General features: G+C 44.6%; 1 protein-coding gene across 2 annotated transcripts; it reads right to left on the minus strand.

Annotated features, from left to right (window-relative positions):
- LOC127472846 (ubiquitin carboxyl-terminal hydrolase 12-like) lies at nucleotides 1–27,754 on the minus strand. 2 transcript variants are annotated; one of them, XM_051791688.1, is made up of 9 exons: nucleotides 27,464–27,754; nucleotides 16,458–16,538; nucleotides 12,316–12,529; nucleotides 11,207–11,433; nucleotides 9,946–10,022; nucleotides 9,080–9,163; nucleotides 8,243–8,440; nucleotides 6,265–6,343; nucleotides 1–2,523 (listed from the first exon to the last, which is right to left on the minus strand). In XM_051791688.1, the coding sequence occupies exons 1-9, from the start codon at nucleotides 27,509–27,511 to the stop codon at nucleotides 2,422–2,424; spliced, it is 1,110 nt and encodes a 369-aa protein (XP_051647648.1). In that variant the 5' UTR covers nucleotides 27,512–27,754; the 3' UTR covers nucleotides 1–2,421. The 2 variants fall into 2 exon arrangements, with proteins under 2 accessions (XP_051647648.1, XP_051647639.1); XM_051791679.1 differs by having other exon boundaries at nucleotides 12,316–12,389; nucleotides 27,464–27,599.

Raw genomic sequence — 27,754 nt, forward strand, 5'->3', positions numbered from 1 at the left:
GAGGGATGCAGGAACAGCAGGGACGGGATGGTGGAGCCCTTGTTTCACCAGCACATCAGTTAGAACCCACGGTACTGAATTCTTCACTGTTCTTGCTTTAAACCTCTTCTGCACAGGTTCTGTGGGTGCAGACACAGCAGGGTCAGGATCCCTCTGCCAGGTGGGAAAAGTTAAGGATTGGAATTCTGCCTCAGACTGGAATTCAAGGAAAAGCCTCTGAGCTATGTGCATTTGATCATACATGACCTTTATTGGAGAGAGGTGGGTCATTTATTCTACAGAAGCAACATCACACCATTCTCTTCCCATTTAACTCCTTTTAGTCTCCTTATAAATCTGTAGCAAAAGTGCACTTTTAACAGTTTTTAATCTATAGTATATATCTTTCAATATTATCTCCCAGTCAGGTATTTCATTTGTAAAAATGTATCACCAGATATACAAAATACATGTCTAGTGTACTACATTAATTTTTGTATTTACTGTTTAGATTATTTTTAACTCAGTGCTCTCTCTTTTTTTTCTTTTTCATTTTTTGCAAGACTTAGTGATGACAGTCTTCTGGTGGCACCACCAGGAGAGGACTCACAGCTTGTGTATGGAGAAGGGGAGAAGACTCTTAGCCAGGAACAACTGTCACACAATAGGAACAAGATGACAAGGACGTTTGCTGCTATCGAATGTGTCTCTCAAAATGACAGTACTCTGTATAATAAAAAATAATTAAAAAACCCAGTGTCCCTATTTTATCTTCTGGAAGAGGAGATGTGCCAGGAGAACGAGAGCGGCAGCCAGCTGGAATACCACAGTGAGGGTTCATTTGCAGTTTGAAGGCAGGAGTTAATTGGTAATTGCTAAACATTTGTGGTCATGAGAGGAAGGAACAGACACGCGAAGCCACCACAAGAAACGTGAAATGCTGCTTTCCTGAGGACAGTGTTTTGGTAGAACATTGAATATCCTGTACAAGCCACAGAATTGCATAAGTTAAATATCCTCAAGAACAACAAGCACTGGAGGACAGAGGAGGGGCTGTGCTGGAACAGCCACACACACAGGACAAGGGTCACCCAGCAAGGTGGAGTCAGGAACACACTCATTCCCACTGGTATTTAGAGCCAGCTGTGACAAGCTTTGGCACTGCAACAGGGCTTCTCAACAAGAAACTTGCACCAGATTTTCTGAGAGTTCTTACAAACTTCCTCAGTCTTTTCTTTCTAGTTATCCTTGAGATTATAATGTATACACACATGATGGGGAATTGCTTGTTTCAGTCTTCCAAAGACCAGCAATTCCTCCTGTTAAGCAAGGCCTAGAGAGGTAAAACAATCAGAAGCATTTTTAGGGGGTGTTATGATTACCAACAAATGACAAGGAACACTTACAAGGCAATGTCTGGGTTGGTGGGTTGGTTTTCCTTCTTACCTGTTCATCCCCTTGAAGCCTAAGAACACTTGGATTAGTTCCATAAATGCTGCTTCCCTTGGTTAACCCTTCCCAATTAGTGCTGTTTCTGTGGATTAGCATAGATTCAAAATGCACCAGTTTGCTTGGAATTGACTGAAATGTGGAACAGATTCTGGTTCAGAATGAGGGCACTTTTGGTTTATGCAACAGTTCCAAGAAACACTGGAACTTCAACTTCCTACAGCAAGAGATGTTCCTCGAAAGGGACCTGCTCTGCTCCCCTGGAGTCAGGGCTTTGAGGCAAAACTGCTGCTTCCAAAGCAACACACAGCAAAGGCTGAGGTGAACACAGCTCTCTCCCTTCTGCAGAAGAGACAGGAGAGTACAAATCAGGATACAAAAGGCGCAGTGCTGTTAGTGTTCTCTGAACCCAACACAGTGCAGAACGGGAGGCTGACAATGCTGCAGAGAGAGGGGTTTGTCTGCTTTGCTTTATAAAAATGACAGACTTGACATTTCCAGTATGTCTTAGCTTTGTACTGCTTCTCAAGTCTGAGTCACCAAAAATATCCAGCAACCAGCTGCTGTTCATATCCTAAAATATGCCTTCAGCTGACACTGAATATTGAAATCGTTCTGCTAAAATACAGAAAAACCATGATGGCAGAAACCAAGGTACAGCCTCAGGCCAACATTAAATGGTCAGAATTCTACAATGCTACTTTTAAATCTCTTCCATTCATGGACAAACAAGCAGCCAGGTTTCAAGTAGAGGTAACACGGATTTTGGAAGATAGCACATGAAAAAAGCCCAGGAAGGAAACTGGAACAAAGCTCTTCTTGTGATGGCAGTCAGCACTAATCCTCCAAAAAGGGCAGGGAGGGACCTTCCTCCTCCTGCTGGCTCTGTCCTGGCCCTACAGCAACAACGAGGAACTGCTCCTGCCCTCACAAATATGTTCCATTTGGACATATCTTGATCCCTTTGTTTCTTGGACATGTGTTCCTTTTGCCTCAGTCTCGTGACTGGTAGAAGAGGATGTATCCAGACTCTGAGTTTTTGGAAATGTCTGATGTTAACCCATAGAATTCTTCAATGGCCTGGGCATCAATTTTCTGAAAATTAATGAGAGTTATAATTAGCTTCAGTCAAACCATCCCCCTAAGGAGCCCTTTCCCAGACAAGGGGTTATTTCCAGTTCTTGGAGGTGATGCTGGAAAGCTGAGCAGTATTGACACAATGACACTGAATCCAACCAAACATGTTCTCCACTTCATAACTCATTCACTGCTGAAAAAATGGAAACCAGGATGAAATAATAAAGCTCAGAGAATGGGGGCACTCTTAAGCTGGGCTACAAAACAAGGGATCCAGGAAAATGTATCCTTAAAAGACTACATGACATTTTTATATTTGTTTTCTCATTCAGACTGGTGTCACCTTTCCTGAGTATTTTGCAATGTAAATGAAAAAAAAAAAAAAAGCAGTTACTGAGCAGCAAAGAAGATTTTTGTACAGTACACATTGAGTAGATTTAACATTCAGCTAAAATAACTCCAGATTTTAAAGTTATTGTCACCCTCTTTAGTAAAGAAGTTCTGCAAGTGTTACTGGTAATTACACCATGAAATCTGTGGATCTCACCTAATTATGATCTTCTGGCCATAAGAGAGCTTTCCTTCCTTAGGATCTGCTGGCACAGAGCCTACAGGAATATTATCACAAGGCTTGTTCTAAGAAGAATTAATTATCTGCCATATTGATATAATTAAATGGTCAGCTTATATTTTAAGTTGTGAACTATGAGCAGAAAAGTAGCTTTTCTTTCCAACCATCAAGGCCTGTAGGGCATTTGAAAGGGCTTTCAAAAATGCAAGTTCTACATGTCTTGATCCTGTTCCTGAGAACAACTGGCTTCAGATTACTGAGTTGGATTCTGCAGTCAGGGGAGAGAAAAACACTGAAATAAAACCCTCCCAGGGGCCTGTGCTGCTCAGCACTGGGGGGGGAGGATTTTAAAATACCTGTAAAAAAAAAGATCCTAAAATATGTTCAGGACTCTGGATCCACAGAGATGAGAGGCTGAGGGAGCCTGAATTTGTTGTGGAGGCCTAAAGAGAGACAAGCCTAAAGTTTCTCTTTATATATTATATTTCCCTAGAAATATTATATTTATATATTATATTTATATTAAGCTGAGGAAGCAAAGAAATGCTCCAAATACAAGAAGCTGTGGGTTGAACACCTGTTCTGACTGGGAGAGGGAGAAGCAGAGACCAACCTGTGTTTCCATCTTAAAAGAAAGGGACTCTGCTCTGCCTCCCCCAGGAGCCTCCTCAGCTGCAGAATGTGTTGGGCAGAATGTTAAATCCTTGCTCATTAACCAGATTTTGGCATTCCCAGCAGCCTCAGCAGCACTGGTTGCTCTAAGTGGCACTGCCAAACAACCTGTGAGCTGAGCCCAGCCTTTCCCAGTCTCTCCCAGCCTTTCCCAGGCTGTCCAAACACAAGAAGAACAGACGGGAGATTTCAGAAGGTGCAGCAGCTGCAGAAATTCTCTCTTGAATAGTTTTGTTAAACACATTCTGTTTAAAAAAGAGGGGGGGGGGAAAAACCCTCCAAGGTGTTTTGTGTTTTTCTCTTCTCCACTGAGGGAGTGCAGAGAAGCAAACATCCCACCGAGGGTGTGCATTTTCACACCATTTATTAACAGAACGTTACTACAGACTGTTAGAGCCACACTTAACAGAAATACAACCCAAGAACATCCTTCAGGCCTTGCAATATATTTAGCAGACAACTCAAACATTAGCAACTCCTGTTTTATTTTAAGTGCCAACCAACTTGCCATGCAATCAAGCCTATTTCCACCACTCATTCTGAATGCAAGGCAAACACTTGATCTGGATCAATTCATCCCACAGATATATTTAGTTTTATCACAGCAAAACTGGCTTCCTTCTTTAATTTCACTATCCACAGAGAGCACAGTGGAACTGGAAGAGGATTATTCAGACTATTCTTTCCCTCCTTAGCTGACCACAGAGTGTGGACAGCAGAGTTTCATCAGCTGCAGCTTTAGAGTAACAACCAGTAGAGGGTTTCACAACTACTCTGAGGGTTCTGCAGCCTCACCTGGCACTAAAAGTGATGTTGTTTCCTATGAACTGAGCTGAACTACCCTTTGCTCACTTCCAAACATCTATCCTGGCTCTCTAAACCAAAGGCAGTTCTTGAAGACCATTCACAGCATTCAAATGCTTCCTGCAAATCAGCAAGGACATGCAGCCCTTCCTTCCCTTCCCTCCATGTGCAGAGCTCCCTGGATGGAAGCCTTTCCCTCCCTGTGTCAGGTAAATATTGTCCCTGTGATGCATCACTTTAATTTCTCTAATAACAACAACATGTCAAATTAGCCAGAGATCAGAGATTAGCCAGAGAAACTCAGGTTTCTCAATTCATTTTGCTTGGCACAGGATCCCACTTGGACTGATTTGCCTCCTGGATTTGATGCTTTTCCACATATGCTGCAGAATGTTTGATTATCATCTATCTCCCATTTAATTGAGAGTTGGCCTTCCAATGAGATCCTAATAGAAAAATAAATATGCCTTCCCCACTGCTGACATTTAGTGGGTAATCAGGATAAACTACTTCCCATTGGCAGTTCAGAACTAGTCATTCCTATCACTTGCCAAAAATGCAATAAAGCTTCTGAACTGTATTTAAGGGGGAAAACCTTCCTCCTGTGCTCTCTTTCAGCTGCAATATCTGTACTCAGGAGTCTGGTTTTCTAGGTGGCCACATCTAGAATGTAAAGTCTCCAAAGAGCTTTACTTTTACAGCATTTTAGATAAACTCTATAAAAGATGAGCTTGTAAAAAAGAAAGGCACCAATAAAGTTAGAAAAGCAACATAAAGGGAAAAAAAAAGTAGTTTTTTCCATGAGGGAGGAACTACATTCCAGCTTGTGACAGCTCCTCGGATTTCCTGCCCAGTGACAGCACAGATTTCAGAGCCATGTTTTGGCATATCTATAATAGTGCCAAGTGTTTGCAGATAAAGAGAAATTCTGGTTTGTCCTAAAAGCTGAGCTACAACACAGAAGTGACTCATAAAAAACAATTACAGAATAATAAGATGGTTGTTTTACATCTGCTTTTAAAATTCAAAGTTTATTTCCTGGATGGAGAAGATTTAAAAATATTGAATACTATTTCCAGAATGAGGTGACACAATTCTGTACTTGGCTCATGACAGAAACAGAGGAAAATAACCCCAAAAATACAAAAATGGGAGACAGGCGACTGTTGATGGTTACACAATCAGCCCAAATCACTGGGAAGTCACCCCTGATGCTCAAAGCTCAGCAAGGATTTAATAAAAATAAACAACTGAGAATTTATCACATTTTTATTTCAACACAAGCACCTATTTAACACTTCCCATCAGGCCTCAACCTTGACCACAACGTCTCAGAGGCAAACATTTCCATCTTTACAAAAAGCAGCTCTACTGTGCCATTTGTTCTACTGCCTGATATTTGCTTAACAATTATGTGAAATATGTGGATATATAAATCTTGTGGATATCAGCCTTTACAGGTATGTTAGCAGAAAAGTTAAGGAAAAATTTGCTTGAGCCCAAACATTTGTATCATCTCAGGACCTCACCAGAGTCTCCCAAAGCCTTTTTTTTTTTATATATTTTTTCTACACTTCAATTTTTTGGGGAAAACTGGGAAAAAAAATGTGAGAAGCTCTTAAATGCAGGTATAAAATGCAAATCAGAGACAAAAAGGAGCCCAAAAGATGGGCTGAAATCAGAGCATTTCAGAGCTCTGGCACAGCACCCACCTCTACAATGTCATCATCAAAGAGCAGCCAGAAGCCATGGCTCTTCACAATGGTGATGTAATGTCCACGGTTTGGGCCACTGCCAGGAAAAAAGGGTGGAAAACTTATCATTCCTGTGCCTCCAAAGGCAGGAGCACAGTCCTCCCACAGGATCCCAGCCACTGCTGTCACAGCTGCACTTCCCAGCTCCTCACGTTGCCTGATGTTACCCAGAACACTGTTCAGGGTCTGAAGATTTTTGCCAAATTGCTGGAATTTAAATTTCTGACTTGCTACATCATCAAAATACACAATTTCATGTATTTCAAGAAAACCCACAACTCAAACCCATTATTCCAATCCCTGCTTTGTTGCATTCACCACTCTGAGTCTTGTGACTGCTGCTCAAAAATTCTAACTTTTGAATTAAATCAGGTCTGAGATATTTTATCTGCACAGGAGGTATTTCTTTAATTCCCAGGGTGGTTTAACCTGTGCCTTTCAGTGACTGCTGTTCCCACTCTTCTGGTAGCAGTTTTCCAGTCCAATCCCACTGCCCATATCCTGAATTCTTACCTTAAGGGGAAGGGTCAAGAGAATGACTTAATTCCAAGAGTGAAGGCAGGCAGACTGCCCTGAGAAGGGAGGGGTCTGAGATAATAAACTACATGGATGGAAAACCACCCTTTACTGACCTCAAATCCTGAGAGAACAGCCCAGGGATACAGTGGAAAACCAAAATATTCCCTCTCTTCTGGTTTACTTTTTCCTTAGGAACTACATAAGGCTTTAAAACAACCAATATACCAACTTCAGGCAAGAGAAAGTACTTTTCTAGTTCTTGCAGAATTATTGATAAACAAATTTACCAACACAGAATGAAACTTCTTTGTTTAGAGGAGCCACATGAAAGGTAAAACTGTAAAGGCATATATATTTATATAAAACAAGTTCTGAGAAGGCAGTTATTTAAAAAAATCTCATTTATCCTAAGCTTTGGCAAGTTCCCAGCAAGAACTGAAACCAGATGAGTCACAGGACTCCTGAAAACCCCATGTGGCATAACAGGTTTGAGAAAAGAAAACAAAGTCATTTAATACATCTGAATTATTAATCACCATTATCAAAATATATAAGTTTAGGTACAGGTATGGCAAATTAAGAACTATGGAAGAAAATGCATAGCATGAAATCTTAAAATGATAAAGATTAAATAAAACTACTGTACCAGAACAGAAATCCCTTAGAATTATCTCATCTATATTATATTTAGTCATTATATTTAGCTCTACTAAATCCATGCAAGATTAGTATTGATTATATTTGCTCCTCACAAAGATACTTCAAAACATATGTTACTTCAACACTCACCCTTCCAGAAGGCAGTTACCAACAATTCTTTTGCTTTCCATAAGTGCTTTTTTCCTAAAGTGCTTAAAATTTTTTCCTCTTTGCTTTTAAAACCAGAAGTAAAGCCTCTACAACACAAATTTGATGAAGGAAACAAGGCTATTTTAAAAGCTCAGCAGTGCACAGTTTATTCCACATGATGGCACCAGCTTCTAAAGGAACTTCAATGACAAATGCAACTTACTTCTCTTTTAGTAAGTGTTTTTCCAAGATTTGTTTTGATTCCATTTAGCTTTCCTGGAAAGCAGGCTCAGGGTTTTGTGTTTTTAAAGACTGAACTGTAGCAAAGTAAGAGCACAGAAACAACAAAGAACACCACTCTGGGAGAGTTTGTTTATCAATAATCCTGGTCGGAATTGGCACCATATTTGAAAGCTGATAAAATGCCAAACCGAGACTCAGAAATTAAAATTTCAACCAGTAAAAAAGTAGTGAAAAAGACAGAAAACTTTTTAAAAATAAAGCTATTTTCAGACCCCGCTTTGCCTGTTCCTGTACTGCAGACGGCTGTTGTTAAATGATGCTGGGGGGGACGGACTCCTTTTAAACCCCAAGGCCAGGCGTTCCCGGGGCAGGAAGCACAACCCACCTGCCACAGTGCACCACCACGGCCACCAGGTCGTACATCCTGTCGGGGTTGGTGGCGTCCCCCGAGGTGTTGAAGAGCCGCAGCTCCAGGGGGAACACCACGCGGTAGGACAGCTTGGTGTAGCGGTGCAGCTGGTCCATGTACTTGAACCTCTTCAGGTGCAGAGCCAGGATCATGGGCAGCTTCTTCACCCTCATCCTGCACCACCACAGCGTGGCCAACAGAGCACAGGGAGTTAGCAGGGACCTGCCACAGAGCTGGGCTCCGCAGCAGCTTCACCAGGAGGAAGCTCCTTAAAAAAATATTGCTCGGCTTTTCAAAATGCTGCTTTTCCTCACTCGTGCAACATCTACTCTGAATTATTAACTACACAACTGACACCTGAATGCAGGACAACTGGTTATGTTGAAAACATCAATTTTTCCTCACATCAATGGGAAGAAAGAGATGCAATAAATCTGTCTTGCTGCTCTGGCTGTGACCAAGTGTGAGGTGAGAAATGAGATTTTTTTCTATCCAGCACTCACAGACAAAGCAGATGGGATGGTTTGCAGGGGCTCTAAGCTGATTAATCCTAACAGGGGAAAATGTGAATGTCTGGAAGCACCAGATATAAACTCTTCTGGGAGACACACAAAATTAATCTCTTTATTCCTCTGACGAGGTCGCCACAAAGTTACTTGGTCTCTCCTCTTTTCCTTACTCCCTTCCCCACCAAACACAGACCTAAACAACCTTACCTGGTCCTTTTACTGACTTCACAAGGTGCATTTTTCCACCAACTGCCCATTTTAAGAGAACATCTCCACTTAGGCTGCATATTTGCCCCTTCCTTACCTCTTCTGTGCCTCCTGTTTGCTGCGGCACTGCTCACAATAGTATTTATATTCACTGCAGAGAGTCTCAGTGTTACTAAATCCCCTGTGGACAGGAGAGAGGAGTGGGATGAGCAGGAATATTCCAGGCCATCCAGGTAAAAGTTACTGCTGATAATGCTGAAAAAACCCAAACGACACATGGAAGATGAAGCTCCTTTTATTCTCATTGCTCATAAACCCATTTGAGGTGTGTTTGTCCTGGGATGTTCAGCTGGAAAAATCTGGAAATCACCCCCTCGGGTACTAACTGCCTGTTTTCTGAGTAGGAAAGGTAAGAAACTGCAATAAGGTGATTGAGTTTTGTTGCCATCAGCAGCCATTCCATGTTTTCTCTGGTGGCAGAAATGAACTGTCCAGATCTACAGCCATTAACCAGCCCGAGTCTGGATTATCTTCCAGCTCCCAGCAGTTCCACAGCCATTATCAGCTATTAAATAGCAGATGCTGGATGCAGTATCCAAGCAGCTGATAAGCCTTGGATGTAACGGACAAACACATGGAGCAAATGTCTATCAGCAAAAACAAACCTCCCCCTAAACACGAGGAACAGGCAACTGAAAGGCAGGAACAATATTAAAATAATCAAGAATTGATGATGAAACCAAACACAGCATGGTTAGCTTTGATAAAACTTGACTGTGTGATGTAGCAAATTCAAATGCCCACAAAATAAAGTGAAAATCAATCTTACATACCACTGGTGTTCCTTAGCTACTAAAACCAACTAAAAACCCAAAATATTTTACCATATAGAGCAACTAAACCAGGCCATTTCCTCCTGACCAAGGGCAGGAGTTTTTCCCATTCCCAAATAATCCCATTTACCTTAGACAATGTGTAATTGATGTATTTTGTTCCACATCAACCGAGAGATCCAGAAAGTCCTCATCTTTGCTACTAACCTTAAAAAAAAGGAGAAGAGGTATTTGACAGCAGTTTAGAACTGGCAGGTTTCTTTTAACCATCTCTGGGAAGGTGCAATGTCCTCAATGATAGAAAAGATGTATGCACACACACACACAGGTCCTTTCCTGAGGTAAACTGAAACTGCAGAAATAACCTGATGTGTTGTTAAAAACCAAAGAGGAATATTAAAAAAAAAAAAATCAATAACAAGCCAAACCCCAAAACCCATGGAAAAAAGGCATCAAAAAAATCAAACCGCAAACCCTTTCTTAGAAAACATCTCTCCCCCTTGAGGCTTCAAGACACATCTGATTATTTCACTGGCAAAAACAAGTTTTTAACTGCTCAGAGAAGCTTTCCCCACATTCCACTCTGCTCTGCAGACTGGGACAGCTTTTTGCTGCACTTCAGAGTGGAACAGTCAATACTTAGAGGGAAGGCAGAAACAGGCAGATGGCTCCTCAATTAAATGGGTTAGCAGGGAGGAAAACCATCTTTCCATTTGTGGAACAGTCACATTTCATTTCAAAATCCTTGAGACAGAACCCTATTAATGTCATTTTTAGAGCTTCTCTTCACCACAGAGCCAAAACTTTAGATTTAAAATGCCAAGAACAGTCCTTTCTGTTGTAATCACTTCTGCTTTTTTTTTTCCTCTCCCCATCTGGGTTTTTCATTTTTTTAGAACTATTAAATGAGAGCAGATGACTAACTACAAATTCCTGATCTGAAGGTGGTGTGGTTCTAATTCTAGATTTCATGGCACTTCTTTTGCTCTCAAACAGAGTGCCCACAGACCAGCACCAAGAATTCCAACAGCAACTCAGTTCATCCCAGAGTCAAATAAAGAGGGAGCAACTCTCATGGAGAAACACAACATAAACTATCAACCACTGACACAGAAAAGAACAAGGAGAGAAAAAGGCAGCTTGGATGAGCCAGGTGGAGACTGCCTGGCTGGGAACAGGGAAGAGAACAGGGAAAACACTACGCTTTGCTGAGCAACATACCTTCAGGAGTATTGAACACAGAGGTGACACACTCCTAACATAGGCTATGCTCCATATTTTAATAGAGAGAGTGCAATTTCATCTACCCTAATAAATGAAAAAGGGTGCTTAGCGTTAGGGAAAAGGCTCCAGAACCTGGGATGCTCTAAGAGGTTTGGGGTTGAACGTACAGCCTCACAGTTCAGACATCTGGTTTCATTGGTTAGTGTTCCTTGGAAGATTTCATGGACCCACGTCAGATCAGCCTTGTCCCCCTCCTCGCTCTCAATGCTGCCATTCTGCAGTTTCCCATTCTGCTTCTCCTGCTTCTTCTCCTCTTGGAGTAAGTCAGCAATAGTGTTGAGTAGGTAGTTTAGGAATTCATGTGCATCCTGCTGCATATAATTGTCAAATAATTCTGGAACAGAAGAGATCAAGGAGAATGAAAAAATACAGCTCCTTCATAATGCCAAGGCAAAATGCTTTCGGCCATCAGGGCACGCCCTGCCCCTGCTCTCCCCTGTCACACAACTGGGGGGACATTGAGAAGGTTTGGAAGAACTGCACTTTGTTGTTTTCACAAAGGGTTTTTGGTTTATCCTCAGGTTGCAACAAACAAACAGCTGAAAAACAGCATTAAGGAAACTTAGTTTGGACATTTCTCAGAACTGAAGAAAACTATTAGCTTGGAGTTTGGGGGGGTTTTGTAGTTTTTTTCCTTTCCTTCGGGGAGGGAGAGAAATGAAGAAATTCAGACGTGTTGCCCTTGGCCAGCAGTTCATTAAGTCCACCATCAAGGGGCAAAAATCCCCCACTGTAAGTTTGTTATCTTTGCAAGTTCAAGCAGAGATGATAAATCAACATCCAGAACTTTTCCTCACCAAGCAGCCCTGGGAAACAATCACTAGTTCTCATCCTGAGGGATTTCTCCTGCCACAAATGGAAGAGCAGCCTGCGAGTGCTGCATCTCCTCAGAGTTCAGCTCAGGCCGGGTCCATGACGCCAGTTTAGCCCAGGCCAGGCTGGAGCAGTGACCTGGGGCGTGCTGACTGCAGCACAGCTCCAGGGCACACCATGCCGGGGGGGATAACTGGAATGCTGGCACATGGGCACGGCCTAAGCAAGCCCAGGAACAACGACATGGAGAGAATCCCTGCAGGACAAGCACAGTGCTGGGACAACCCCAGAGGAGGTGAGATTTCCACCACAAAACCTACAAGAAACCTCTTCAACCTCGACTCAAAAAGGGAGTCGTGTTTACATTTTACACACCTTAAAAACCATTTATTTATTCATTTACCATTTTCTTTCCTCAGTCGGGAAATGAATTTCTTGGGTGGGATGACCCCCACCTTCTTCTTTTGGGTGGCAATACTGTTGAAGAGATCAGAGAGGCAGGTCAGGAGGCTTTCCTTCTTCCGAGGCTGCACTTTGTACGCCAACACTTTTTCCCGAAATGGACGACAAAAATAAAGTGCCTGTAAGACTGAGTTGCAGTAGCAGGTGTTGCCAAACTGGTCAAAACAGAACAGAGGAGAATAAATAGATTTGTAGCAGGTCTGTTAAAAAGGAATAACAGAGGTGGCTCATTAAGAACAGCACAGAGTGAGACTGGAGAAGCTGTTTGGCAGAGTTTATTTATTGGGATGGTGAGAAAGACTGAGCCTTCTATCAGCTGGTAAGAGAAGACAACAGTCACAGGGATATTGGGAATACACACAAAAAGTAGCTAAGGGTTCATCCCAAAATCCCAAGTTCTAGAGACACAGCACTGCTCATCCTGAGAAGGGAGATCCTGCTGTGGAGGGGTGCCAAGGACACAGAATGAAATAAATAAATAATGCCATATCTTATCAACTAACAATATAATAAATAAGTATTTCCTGCCTATAAGGGACTGTTTTGAGCCAGGAAATGCAGAGCAGCTGGTTCCCACCTGCCCTGTCTGAGGGCAGTGTCACCCCTGAGATAACCACTTCCAGAGGCAGCTGCAGGGCTGGGGAAGGAGGCACAGGGAGATACCACCCTATCACCCGAAACCATGGGCTTGGAGCTGCTCCTCTGCACGGTACTGTCCAGCTCCTGTCCAACGCTGTGGCTCCAAAGGACCGAACCCAGCCCTGGCTCTGCCAGTCCCCAGGCACTCCGGTAAAGAGACTGTGCATCTCAAGAGCATGAGAGCAAAAACACTTGAAATAAACCAGAAATGATAGCAAAATAGTTTAAATAAACCAAAAAAGCATACAAATGTGACTCCAGAGCACAGACTGTTTTGGTACTCAGAGATCCAGCCAGTGCTCCCAAAACTTTGGTGTGGTTCCTGCAGCAGAATGATGTCAACAGTCACTCTGCTGAGCAAAGCAGTTGAATTCATACAGCTGGAAAGGTTACAGGTTAGAGTTACATTAACAGGCATTTATACCACATGAAGCAACAGTTACAACTTATTGACATGAGGAAATAAATATGCAAGCTGAGCAAACACAGGAATTAGGATAGAGCCTCACTCACATGGTTGTCAGCAACCCAGAAAAACAAGTAAGTGTCATGCTAATTAAATTTGCTAAATACATTTGCATAAAACATAAAAGAATATCAATGCAGGCAAAACTACTAAAAGTCTGATTACATATTATTGTTTTCAGGTGAGGTATCTGCTATATCTGTCCATAATCACCTCAGGAAATTAAGAGACAGAACAAGAAATGAGCATCTTAAAAAAGATGGTGCATCTTAAGTCAAAAAAGTTTACAATGCAAGGAGTTAAAACAGATTTCAGGGCTGTATTCAGGGAGAAATCATGTCTAAAAGCATGAATTCAACTGGTTATACATGTCCTGCTTTGGTGCTGCCCACACAGGAGAGAAATTGTTAGAACTAAACTAAAGGGAAGAGTTAAAGGAGTTAAAGAACTAAAATTCCACCCAGTTTTAAAAATTCCTGCCAGTAAGATGTTTTACAGTAGTCTAAGTGATATGGTGAAAAATTCACTTTGCAGCATGATTTAGGTTTTAAAATGTCCTTCTAAGGAGTATTTTCTCTTTCCTACCACCTTTACAGAGAGTAATGTGGGAGAACTTTTATTCCTTGAGCATTTCAGATATTTTACAACTTGCCAAGTACTTTACAAGAAGACCAAGTGATGCATTTTATTCCAGCAAATCTGACTTTTTTTCATGTTGGAACAAAATCCTTCCAACTCTGAGCACCTCAGGGCCTTGGGAAACTTCTGAATATCTCAATTATTGATCTCCCCCTCTCTGTATTATAGAGAGTCCTCCAAAAATGACCACTATTACCCAGCAGTGTCACACTTAAACTACAACTAGTTTGTGTTTAGAAGTATAAAGCAATCAGATCTTTCCAACCATGACCTGAACTTTGTTAGAAATTCTGGCTGGGAAAAAAAGAAAGGGCTGTAACAGCTTATCTTTAACAGAGCCCCAAAACCCAGGTTTTCAAGGCAGTTCCAAGTGGGCTGATGGATATTTCCAAACCTGGGGCCACATGCACAGATCACACACACCAATGGTGTGTAAAGTCTAATGTGACCTAAAACACAAATGAAAAAGAAAGGAACAAACACAAAGATTTTAAAAGCTTTTGGTCATGGTTTCTCTGGTACAAATAAATATTGTAAATAGATACCAAAGCATGGGGGGTTTTGCTAAAACTGCCTGTATTTAGAGACAGTATTACCTAACTGCCCAAGAACTTGTGCAATGTAAAAATAAAGTTTGAACGCTTATTTTAAGATAGAGGGTTCTTAAAATGAAACAGAGATGAAATTCTGGAATGACAACATTGTTCCCCCTCTCTTGCACTTCATTACATAGAAATTATTCCAACAGGCTGTCCCTTCTCCCAGATCCCCTGCAGTGGCTTTAGCTACAGTTTAAGTGCAGCCAGGCTGGTTCAGCTCACTGACCCAAAAGGAAAATAACTATTAAAACCAAATTTGGAAGCCTCCATTGTCCCCGAGTCCCACACCTGACTCTATCTGCAGTTCAAGAGTACTGATGCTGAAGCCATGAGACTCTTTAAAATGCTCCAATTAGCTCAGAATCATGAAAGAACTGGAAATAGCTCAGGAAAAAGCTCAGCAGAACAACGGCATGGAAATGCTCCCCCTAAAGAACCCGAGTGCGAGGAGCACAACCGAATTAGTCATATTTTGTCCTTCAAATCAGAGAATAGCCGTGGTTATAGTAATTCTGGGTATTTTTAGGGTGCTATTTTCCCTCCTCACACTATTCAACACCCTGCTATTTATGTTACAATGGGACATGCCTTCCATTTTTCTCCTCCTGGAGCAAACCTCAGCAGCTTTGGAATGGCCATTAACACCATCCTTAAGGAACAGAATTCCGTGTGTTTGGATATCTGGGTGTCTGCAAATGCAAACTGCTCCAAACCCACCCGCAAGCCAATTAAATGAGTTTCTAATGAGCTGCAATTAATACCACTTAGGAGCTACACTGCCCTTATTTGGTGTGTGACGAGATTGAGCATCTTTCAGCTTTCAGCAAAACACACCCAGCCCAGCAGCAAACAGAAATATCCCTGTTTCTAGTGGGTTGTGCCAAACTGGGATTTTCCCATCATAAATAGGATAGCACAGAACCACTGTTTTTATGAACTCCCTTTACTCCCTGGTAAAAGGGGTCACAGGCCCAGCAGGATGTGCTGCTCTAGATCAACACTCACACTCTCCACAGTTAGTTTGGGCAGACAAGTCCTGCTGCCCAGCAGATCCCAGCCCAGGCACATCCACACAAACTGGCAGAGACAAAAGCATGGCTTTTTGGAGGGACTCACAGTTCCACAGGGCTGGGAGAAAATCAGAAGGAGATTCCTGCCCGGGTGAACGGCCGTGCTCCTGCACAAGGAGCTCCCGCTGCTCCAGCAGGGATGTGCTCTGGGCCGGCACGTCTCCATTCACACCCTGCCCTCACCGCAGCACCAGGGTCACAGCACAGCCCTGCTCTCTGCAGCACCAGGGTCACACCACAGCCCTGCTCTCTGCAGCAGCAGGGTCACAGCACAGCTCTGCTCTCTGCAGCACCAGGGTCACAGCACAGCCCTGCTCTCTGCAGCACCAGGGTCACACCACAGCTCTGCTCTCTGCAGCAGCACGGCCACAACGCACACACTTCGTTAGTTCACACTTTCCAGCTAAAGATTCAAGTCTTATAAGCAGAAATGGACCAGAGGAGGAAGGATTCTCTCCAAGGCTTTATAATAAATATTCTGTACTTCAAATGCAATTTTGTCTTGGTTAATCCCAAGGCACAGCACCATATTGCAGGATGTGGTGTCTGTGCACAGTCCCACCCTAAGTGAGAAGTGCCCATCAATAAAGTTCTCACAGACAAGCCTGTTAAATTCCAAATTAGGATATGAATTTAAAAAGAGCTTTTCAACCATAGGAATTTCACTTACATTGACCAAGCCAAAATAATGCTCATTCACAGGGAACTGCTCAGGACCAATCTCTTTCTCCAAAGCAGAGGCATTGGCGCCCTACAAAAAAACAGGATGCTTGTGTTAGAGAAAAATCAAACTTCCTCAACAATATCCAACAGAATTCACATATAAACACAAAGTTACTTCCTTTGAGAAATAGCACCTCATGTTTGCTGTGTTCTTCAAAATGAAATCAATGTGATGCTTTATTTTCATAAAGGTACCAAGGTTTCATTTAAAAACTCAACTCCAAAGCCAGAATTAGCTGCCTGATGTAACAAGGTGTTTTCTACACGTGAATTTATTTGAAAATTAACACAAGAAGTTGTTCTCACTGAAAGCATCAGGTGACCCAGAAACACCAACTTCCATTTAGCCAAGAGTGCACTGTAAGAATAAAGACACTTGTAACACACAGAGAACTTCTAAACCTAAAGGACAGAAACCAGATAGGCTATTTTATGGAATAAAAACACCTGTGTGATGTGAACTGCACAAAAGGGTTGATGTGGCTCTTTATTATTTGCATCCTGTGCAAAGAATTCTTGGAAAAAATCTTGCCTTCATTGACACTTAACATTAGAAATACTGTAATTTTCTCACTTTGTTTCTGGCCAAGAGAAGCATGATTACAGAACCACAAAAGAAATAAGGAAATAAGAATTTTATTAGTCAGACACAAACTCAGATCACCTAAAAGTGCTGTGGCTGTGCTTAATTTAAGGCTGTAAATTAAGTTTACGTTGCATTTTGACACATCCCTGAGTTTCCTGCAATACAATGAGGATAGAACTTGTCATTTCAGATACAACTGAAAAATCCCACTGCACATCCATGTGGGTTTCCTTGGCACAGAAAACCACGACTAAAACACACCAACATTCTGTTTTGAATTTCAATTTTTTACAGTCAAAGTGGTTTATGCATTTCTTTCCGTTTTCCATCCCCCAATACATCATGCCAGGCTCTCACTTGGGATTTGGTCCCTTCCCTCATTCTCTCCAGCTTGTTCTTTAATTCTTGCTGATCCTCCAACAGCCCTGAGCTGCATCTGTGCTGTTATTTATGGAGTTACCACCATTCCATGCAGAATCCAAACACTTTGGACTCTTAATTCTGTTTTAAATACCCAAGTCACCCCAACTACAACCTTCTGCAAACAGAAATCCTTCTTAAACACCTCAGAAAAGCACTAAACCAAAAATTACAGTCCAGCAAAACTTAATTCATCTATTTCCCTGAAGCTACTAATGCCTTTTAATTGCTGAGCAAATATTTCAATCATCTCCCCATTAATATAAACCACAGACAAGTGGAGAATGTATAGACAGTTCCATCTGGATTGAGAAATAACTTAAAATTTTCTAAGAGACGGGAAAGAAACCAGGAAATAATCCAGTTCAACAGGAGGAATGGAAACTGTACTTTTACAGTGACTTACACACATCAAACCAGACAGAAAACAAGACAGGCTCAAATTTGGGACTATAAAACCCACACAGCCCTCACCAGGTGCTGACAGATTTACAAGCACAGCTCTGCACAAGCAGCAATTACACCCAATTTTTTGAGGCATCAGTGCCAGTTCAAGCAGCTCCTCTCATTTGTTTCTCTCCATCCACTCCCTGCTTCCCAAGAGCTCTTTTTACCTCCACTGTCTCCCCCCCAAACCCCAACCCAAACCTGGATATAGAGACAACCATCAGCAAGGAAGAGTTCCTGAGATGGGGCTCTCCAAGCGCTCAGCTCCACTCTGGGGTAACAGCAGAGTGGAACCAAAACTCCATTAAATGCACAAGAAGTGACACTGGGTTTGGAGAACTGTCAGCCTTGGAAAGGGAACTGATATTCCTTTGCTCTGACATTCTGCATGTTTGAGATCAGAGAAGGGACATGTGTAAAACCTGCAGTGTTGGGAAGTTCAGCTAAAGTTTCTCTGAAGTTTTCTCCCCCCCTCGGTGGTCTCCAATTTTATGTTAAAGAAACACTGGAGAAGCAGCCAATTAAAGGAGAGACCACACTCCAGAGAACCAGTGAAACCAGACAGCCCAAACACTCCAGCCTGGAAAGCAACACACGGAATAAAGATGTGAACAAAGAAATTAAAGCAGAAGAATTGCAATTTTTAATAAATCTGTGCTATAAACAATAACCTACCACAAACCAGGGTTGCAATTCAACTAAGCCACCAACTTGTACCCCACATGTCCCAACCCATCCAACCCATCAAGTGACAGGTGGGTTTTTACCAAGTGTTTCCTTGTATTTGCTGCCCAAACTTTATAAATTTGGGTGAATCAACTGTAGGGGCAGATTAAAAAATTAAGGTTTCCTTAACAAATTAAATGCTAATTAAGGTATTATTTACCTTGAAGCTGTAGATGCCCTATCCCTGTAAGGGTCCAAGGTCAGGTTGGAGCAGCCTGGAATAGTGGGAGGTGTCCCTGGCCATGCAGGGGATGGAATGAGATGAGCATTAAGGTCCCTCCCAACCCAAACCATTCCATCCTTTGGTGATTCTGAAGTTCCTTGTCAGAGAATATTTTAAATTAGCCCCCCCAAATCATAAAAAAAACCCCAAAACAGGAATCATAGCAGTTGTGGGAGGAATCAAAAAAATCACCAACTCGTCGGGACTAGTTCTGAAGATGCAAATTTGCACTTTAAATCCGTGACACACTGAAGAAGCCCCAGGAAATGCACATGCCTGGCATTCCATGTCAAACAATGACACTGCAGAAGTCTCCATGATTCCTCAGGGGGGGTCAGTGTCCAGGAGAACTGCCCTGAGTGGGGCAACAAGGATGGAGAGGGGGGAACTCCTTTACGGCCATGTTTGATGGAAACACATCAGGTTTGTGAGTCAGGGGTAGAACTGGAGCCAGAGTTCAGCCACTCACCACCAGTGATCTTTGCAAGTTAATCTGCAATTAGCAAATTAACCAACTGGAGATGAAATCTAGTGCAGCATGAACCACATCTTGCCATAATGAAGCCTAAAAAGCAGCTTGTTTTCTGATTGAGGGGTGTTCTATGCCCATTTTCCCACCCCAGCTGAAAGATTTTTCCACCTGCCTCAGGTCACAGGAATATTTGCTTATAAGAAACAATCTACACTTCACAACTGTAGAAACAGAAAAACCGCATTATTATCTAGAAATAAAATCTCAGCAAAGTGGCAAGTGTCCATAGGATGAAAATTTACTTTTTTTATCTGGGGAGTCAAGAGAAATGCATCTCTTCTAGGTGCCACAGGCAAACTTCCGCACCTTCCGGTACTTTGCACATCTACAACCAACATTCTTGTGAAGGTACAGATGAACAACAACTCCACAGCTCAGAACATGAGCTGCTGTCAGCTGAGAAATCCACATTTCCAGCATCCACATGGTTCTTGCTTCAAGTTACAACTTTTCCCCTTCTTAGCAATATGACTGACTAAGCTTCAGTGAAATCCTGCTGGACCACAAAAGTTGGCTGAGAATTACTGGACTATTATTCCAACCTTATGTCAAAATGTTTTACCCTGAACTAACACTTTTCCCCTTGGAAGGACTTCCCACTTCCAGTCCTAAGTAGCTGCTTTTTGCTGCTCTCCAAGTGCCTCTGCAGCTGTGGGGATGGTTCTAAAAGCAGGGATTAGTGTGTGAGGTGACCTGGAGCATCAAGCAGCTGCTGCTGCAGCTCCAGTGAAAAAGGGATCCAAATTAGCACAACATCGGTCCGTGTCCTCGCTGTTGTGCAGAGCTCTTGTCAAAACAATCAGGGCAATGCTGCGCTGCTGCTTGAGCAAACAGAGAGCACAGAGCTCCAAAATGAGGGAAAAACCCACAGAGAAATGATGGGAAAGAGCCACAAGTGGGGACATGCCCCTTTGCAAGAGCCCTGGGATGTGAGGAGGGGCAGCACAGGAGTTTATTCACCATTGCCAAGCTGCAGCTCTGAGGGGCTCTAATTATACAGTGGTTTTGAAATCATGCAGGAAAATCCATGTCACGGCAGGCTGCCAATGGATTTATAACCTTTCCATAACCATTCATGACCAGCTCAACACAAAGAGACAAAATACCAAGGGTTTCTTTGGTTTCATTGAAGGACATGGGAATTTAGAAGCATCTAAACAGTACTTGTCAAGCTACAAGAGTTTTTTAAATGCTAACAGGGATGAAGCAGTTGCTTAAATATAAGAAAAGGAAGCCCTTCTCATCTCTTCAAACAATACAACTACAAAGTTACAGCCTGATCTTTTTCCAATACTAATGGCCCTGATAAAATCTACAGGAAGTCAAAATAAGAGTTTGCTGTGCTTATTTTGGGGCACTCAAGCATTTTAGATGCTCCATTTACAGTTCATTTGTAGACAGTGGGAGACTTGCAGAAGAGAACTCTTAAAATCTGGATGTATCTCCCAAAAATTCTGGGTATCTGTAACCTTTGATTGGGGCTGGAGGCACACTCAGAACCTGTGAAGCATCACTGGTGTTGAAATAAAAATCCCTTGGGATATATTAGCTTGGACTCAGCACCATCCTAACTCAGCTTCTGGGCTGGAACAGCTTCTTCCCACTGAGCACCTGCCTGCAAAAGACATTTTCCTTAAAGAAAGGCAAAAAAGGGGAAAATATCTAAGAGATTTCAGTGTACACAAGTCCTGCTGAGATCTCTAATTAGACATTTGACTCTTTTAACAAATCAGAGCAGGATCAGATTTAGCATTTAAAAAAGCTGGGCAGCAGCTTCCAGGATGTGCAGAAAGGCTGCAGAGACACCCTTCTACAGCCCCGAGGTTAGAAGAGCTGGTTAAAGACACTGCATGTCTGAGGAGCGGCTCTGAAAGAGTGAATAAACAAACCAAAAAGGCAAAACAAGAACAAGGAGGCCCAGGCAGAGCTCCTGCAAACCTCTCAGGGCAGAACCTGCACGAGATGGTGCAGTTCAGAGTCTGCCTGCACTGGCTTTGCTGTACTCACCCCGATAATTGCTCAGCTCCAGGACTGTTGAAATCACCCTGTGGAGGAGTGGAAATGGAGCAGATTGGGGTTGTATTGCTCCAAGTTTACAGAACATACTGTCATGGTTCTCCAAACACAGATCAGGTGCTGCTCCCCCATCTTTTAGAACTCCTTGGCTACGTAGCACTGAAGTCAGATAAAGAGCTGTGAGCTCAGGGTCTGCAACGATCCCTTTTCATGTGCCCAGGAAAGCTGTCATCCCAGGCACAACAAATCCCTGTAAAGTGAACCTTGGATTCCAGCACTTTTCCTGCACAAGCAGGTGAACACACTGATAATCCTGAAAGGAGCAGCTGTACCAGTGTCAGACGTGCCAAAACTCCATGCTTCCCAGTGCCATAGAACCTTCCTGACCTGCACAACCACAGGGAAGCTTCCCATTGTCCACAGGGAGGGAAGCTCACAGAGCACACTGGCTGCTGCAATGGCATGGAGACCATAGGGAAACTAGAAAGTGCTGTATTTCCCAATCAGTTTACTGCTCTGAAGCCTTAATTGGAGTGGTTTCAAACAAATGAGTGCAGGGTGCTTTGTAACCGGCTCCATGCACACGTTTACTCCATGAGGAGCTGGTCCTGCAAGGTCCACAGGATCCACAGCTCCCAAAGGCACAGCCACTCATGGACACTTGGGAAATCCTCTCATTCCATGCTCTTAAATTAGACAGTAGAGTTGGGCTCCAGTGAAAAGGATGCTGGAGGAAAGGTAGGAAGCACAGGAACTGCTGCTTGTCTCCACTGTGGTACTGTAAGCAACCCATTCCCCCTCCTTGGGCACCGCATCCCAGATTTCCAGAGTTCCCAGGAGTCCATCCACCTGAGAACAGTCCTGCCAGATCCTTCCTGACCTTGGGCTCCTCTCACTGCCCCAGTAACACACATAGTCAGTGTCTTGCTATTGCAGCTCTCAGATGTTTTTCATCTTTTCAGGTCCCTAAAAGAACAAACCCAAACAGATCCCCAGTTGTCCAAAATCCAGTGTTTTCCAGCACCGTTCTTTTGGGAGTTGCCAAGATTTTATCCTGACCCTCATACATCAAACTGTGGAGGAAAAATGATGGAAGAAGTGGGGAAGTGGATGCTGTGGGAAGGCAAAGCCAAACACCCCGGATTTATGAGCAGGTTGTAACTCCAGACATTCCACAGGTTGTACAGAGAGCAAAGTTCACACCCGGGGCCATCGATGGAGCTGAATGTTCACAACTAGGACACGGTGGAGAAATCCCAGTTTGGGTTGGAAGGCACCTTAAAGCCCATCCAGTCCCACCCCCTGCCACGGGTAGGGACACCTTCCACTAGTCCAGGTTGCTCAAAGTCCCGTCCAACCTGGCCTTGGACACTTCCAGGGATGGGGCAGCCACAGCTTCTCTGGGAAATCCATTTCAGCACCTCACCACCCTCATAGCCAAGAATTTCTTCCTTAAATCTAGTCTAAATCAACCCTCTTTTAATTTAAAACCATTCCCCTTGTCCTATCCTAACAAACTTTGTCCCCATCTGTGCTACAAGCCCACTTTCAGTATTCACTAGGAAAGGAGCTGAAAATACAAAGTACCCCATAGACACAAACCCCAGTGATCTGCAGTGCTGCCCTTTATTTTGGCACCAAGTCCAGGAACCTCCCAAACTGATACCTGTTGGAGCAAGCACTGAAAGCTACTTATTTTTTTACAGGAACAAGATACTAAGTGATGTGCATGCAAACATGTTAATTCAATGCTTTAAAAGCATCTGCTCTAGATCCTGATTAAAGAATGAAACAAGAAAGATTCAGTAACACAGTACCTCTTCAACAACCCCCACTCTGTTACTGCAGCACTTTCCCCAGGTATTCCCACTCCATTTTTAACCTGTCCCAGCTCTGTAGCAGAGGCCTCCCAGTACAACTCATGTTTAGTTTCAATGTTTCAGTTCCCTCAGCTCTCCAGGGCACACCACGTTGAGGAGCTCAGTGAAGTCACGACATTTGAGAGGTTTATTGGCAATCTGGGCTAAAACCAGACACCGAACTGCAGACAAACCTCACCCATGCAGTAGTTTGAGGCTCCTGTAAAATCCCAAAGCTCATTCCAAGGGCACCTGCCCACCTGAGCTGGTTGGTAACTGCAGACTGGCTGCTCTGCTTCCACTCCAAACTGCTGCAAGTCCAAAATCCAGAGAATGCAGCAATAACCAGCCCTCACACACAGTATTGAACCAAAGTACAGACAATGTGGGAAAACCTTGCATGCCCGACCTACTGACTGCTTTCCAGAGGGTTCCATATGTTTTTCCCCCTAAAACAAAGAAGGTTATTCCCAAGCTGGGTTTCAAGTGCAAAGATGAATTTTGTTCCTTTCAGCTTCCCAAGTGAACCAAGCAGCAGAGCACTGCTGGAAACACCCTGAGCCAGCTCTGCCTGTATCCTCCCTGCTTTCCCCTTCCTCAGGGAGGAACGGAAATGCTATAAATGCTGTTTGTCTGATAAAGTCAAACCAAAGTTCTACTGACACAGGTGAAGTGAGGTGACACTATCCAGCAGTGGCACCCTCCTGGACGGAGCAGTGCCCATTATCCAGGTGGCAATGCAAATGGATCACTCACAAGGGATGCAGCTCCTCTCCAGCACTGAGTTCCTCAGTGTGTCCCCACTGCTGTAATTCAGAGGAGAATATAAGACTACACCAATTTGTACCCTGGCTTGGAGCTCTTCAGGCATGAATCACTGCTTTAACAAACAATTAGCCATGAACCCAAGGGAAGTGGCTCTAATTGCCTCCCAAGAAACAATATTTCTGTACCGGCTCACTGCTGACCTTTCCCAAGCTGGCAGAGAGGACAAGACGAAATCTCTCTCCTCTCCTTGCTCCATCCTCATATTCTGGTTTGCTTCTCCAACAAAAAACCAAAAACCAGAAGTTTTGTCAATGCAACAAACAACCCCAAGTTCTGACTACAAAACTACTTTCTCCAACTGCCTCAGAGCACAGAAAACACACTCTGGGTTAGGTGGTGCAGTCAGGCCATGGGAATTCAGCCGTCCTGGCTCTCTGTCCTCAGCCAGGAGAGGATTCCCACCTGCTCATGACCACGGGACAGCACAGCCCTGCACAGACACCACCTTGAAACAGTTCTGAAACAAGAACCATGCAATTTTCCTGCCTCAACAGTGTTTCTCTCTCCCACTTGATTTTGCAGTTGCTTACAAACAGAAGGAAGAACTCCCAGAGCCCCTGGTAAAGATAAGGGTGGAACCCAAAGGGAGGGAAGAGGCAGAGCAGGAGGCAGAGCCCTGTCGGTAGCTCCTGTTGGATGTGTTTTCCATGTGGTACCACAGCCTCCCCAGCAGTGAATCAGAGCCACATGGACAAGGGCTCCCTCCCAGCTGCCCATCTTCACAAGGCTGAGGCTGCCACAGGGATGTTGTGAAATCACTGGAAAGGAAATGCCACAATCCCGAGGCACTGAGAGCCGATCCCACTGAAACCTGGGGATTCTTGTAGGGGGGATATGGTTAAAGTTAAACCTCATACTGTCTGCTAATGAGTTCAGGCACTGATTTAATTTGGAAAGAGATGCTGTAGAGGACTTGAGTGTCTGAGGTGCAAGGGCAAGAACAGCAGTTCCTGGGATGCTGAGGGCTCTGACACTGTCACAGCCTGGGTGGTCCTTTTCCAGCCTGAAGCACAGACGGAGACTGGAATTGCTAGTAAAAACTGCACATTTTACTAAAAAAATCATGTGAAGTACTGTCCCATCACTATAAATTGGCACAATCCTGAAGAAAGCAGCCTCCCAAAGGGACTTTGTCCATGGATTTGAATGCTTTTATGAAGAAGACTCAGGTTTTTCATATTCACTTTATGGCAAAGAAAACAGTATTTTTACTTGCTGACATTAACAGAAATAGATGCAACTAAACTGATTCAGGTTTAAAATACAGCACCCAGGCCTTCATTTTTCTGGGCCAGCTGAACTAAAAATGGGAATATGGACAGTGAGTTTAGCCAAGCTACACATCCACCTAAAACTGGTGCTGAAAATTCTACAGCCTTTGACTAAACAGATCCAGAAGAAATGAGGAAGCCAGTTTTATACAATTATTTAGTGCTGGTAGCACTGCCCAGCATTTTCTGCAGAGAAACAGTAACTTCTCCACTTGAAATAAAGTGAGCGGAACCTGCCTCCCCAAAGCTGCAACATTGGAAAGTTTCCTGGAAAAACCTCACCAGGGCACTCCAGGAGGACCCTTGGGGGGTACAAGCACCTGCTCAGCTTCCATCCCTCATCTCAATCAAAATCAGAGCAAGCACAGCAGCAAAAACGACTCCAGAGTTGGCTGTGTGTAGCCAGAGCCTCTGCAAACAAATCCCACTGGAATGTGTTCAGGTTCAGCTGCACAACCCCAGGGAAAGGCACTGCCTCACATGTGCCCTCTTAATCTGAGGCTCAGTCACCTGATCTCAGGAATGCATCCCAAATACTCCATGGATTGAGCCAATCACCCTGGGGTGCAGAACTGCCCAGCACAGTCACGGTTCAGGCACCCCTGGTGGCCTCAGTCTCACCCGTGTCTGTGATGGGCAATTAAAAATACAAATTATGTTCAAAAACCCATCGAGTGAGATCAGGAAGTTCTGGGAAGTCTTGTCCCAAAACCTTCCAGTCAGGTATCCATTGCCAGAACTTTGAGAAGGAAAGATTCACCTCTCTTGGTCAGAGCGTTACCGGGAAACTGCAAACAGCCAGTTTGTCCTGGGGGTTGGTTCAGCTGGGTCTGGACTTCAACTGGGAATCAGTGGGAAAGGAACAGGAGGACCCTGCACCCTTTACAGGGGTGAAATCAGTGAGTTGGAGTGCAGGAGTCCCTCCCAGGATTGCAGTTTGCTGCTGACCCAAAGGAGATCTAAACCTGCACTTGGAGCAATTATAATGTGGGATTATGAAAATCCTACTAAACCTGACCCCCCTAGGCTGATCCCCCGCTGGATTCCAGGGATTCAGCCCCTGTCCCAGCTCAGCCTGGCCCCCTCCCAGGGGTAGGATCTCTGGGACACCTTTAGCTGCACCATTTCAGTGCGACTCAGACGTGCCCCGGTGCACACCCGGCACTGCTGCTCCATTCACACAGCAACGGACTCCACCAGGAATTCTGCACAACCCCCAGGAGCCACCTTCCCCGGCACTGGGGTACACCCGGCCCGGGCACCCCGGGGAGTGACTGCAGAGCCCGCACCAACCAGTAAAACCACCTTTACCCCGAGCTCAGCGTCACACCGAGCTCCGCTCACGCGAGGGGAATCAGCGCTCCAGAATTCCTCTTCCCTCCCAAAGAAAGCTCCACCTGCCCCAAACCCTTTGCGGCACCGGGCGGCTGCTCACAGCCCCCCGGGAGGGATGACTCCTGATCCCTGGGTGCTCCGTGCCCACCCCGCACCTTTCCAACCGGGATTCGGGGCAGATTATCCCAAATCCCTGCGAACCCAGAGCGGCTCAGCCCGGCCCTTCCCCGGCACAGCCGCCCCGCTCCAGCCGCCGGGACCCTTCACACAGTCCCCAGACCCCAAACACCTCCCTCACACCTCACACACCCCCCTCACACCCCATACACCCCCTCACACCTCACCCCCCCCTCAAACCTCACACACCCCCCTCAGATCACATACACCCCCCTCAAACCTCACACCCCCCCCTCAGACCCCATACACCCCCCTCACACAGCCCTCAGACCCCACATACAGTCCTCACACCCCCCTCACTCCCCTCACCCCTCACACACCCCTCACCTGGCCCTCACCCCCCTCACACACCGTCACACCTCCCAGACACCATACACCTTCCTCTCTCCCCTCAGCCCGCGGGCCCGGCGGGTCCTGCCCTAACAATATCTTTTAGCCGCTTTCGCTGATCGCCCAGCGGCCGCGCGCGGCGGGCGGGCTGGGCGCCCCTCGGGGGCTGCTCTGGGCCCCCCCGGGGTCGTGCGGGCGCTCACCATGGTACAGACGGCGGCGAGTCTCCGCACGGTCACCAGCGCCTCCATCCGCGCCCGGCCGCCGCCATCTTGGGCAGCGACTGACAGCGCCAGCTGCGCCACCCGGTAACGGCGCCGGTCGTGCGCCGGAACAGCGTCCCCCGCGCCCGACAGCAGCGTTCCGCCGCCTTCCCGGTCCCACTGCAGAGACCCACGGTGTGGGAGAGAGCCGGGATCGCAGAATCCCTGAATGTGCCGAGTTGGAAGGGACCCATTGGGATCATCGAGTCCAACCCTCAGCCCTGCACAGGC

This window comes from Manacus candei, unplaced genomic scaffold (genome assembly GCF_025592945.1).
Source record: "Manacus candei isolate 608988 ecotype Guabito, Panama unplaced genomic scaffold, ASM2559294v1 h1tg000003l, whole genome shotgun sequence".
NCBI lineage: Eukaryota > Metazoa > Chordata > Aves > Passeriformes > Pipridae > Manacus > Manacus candei.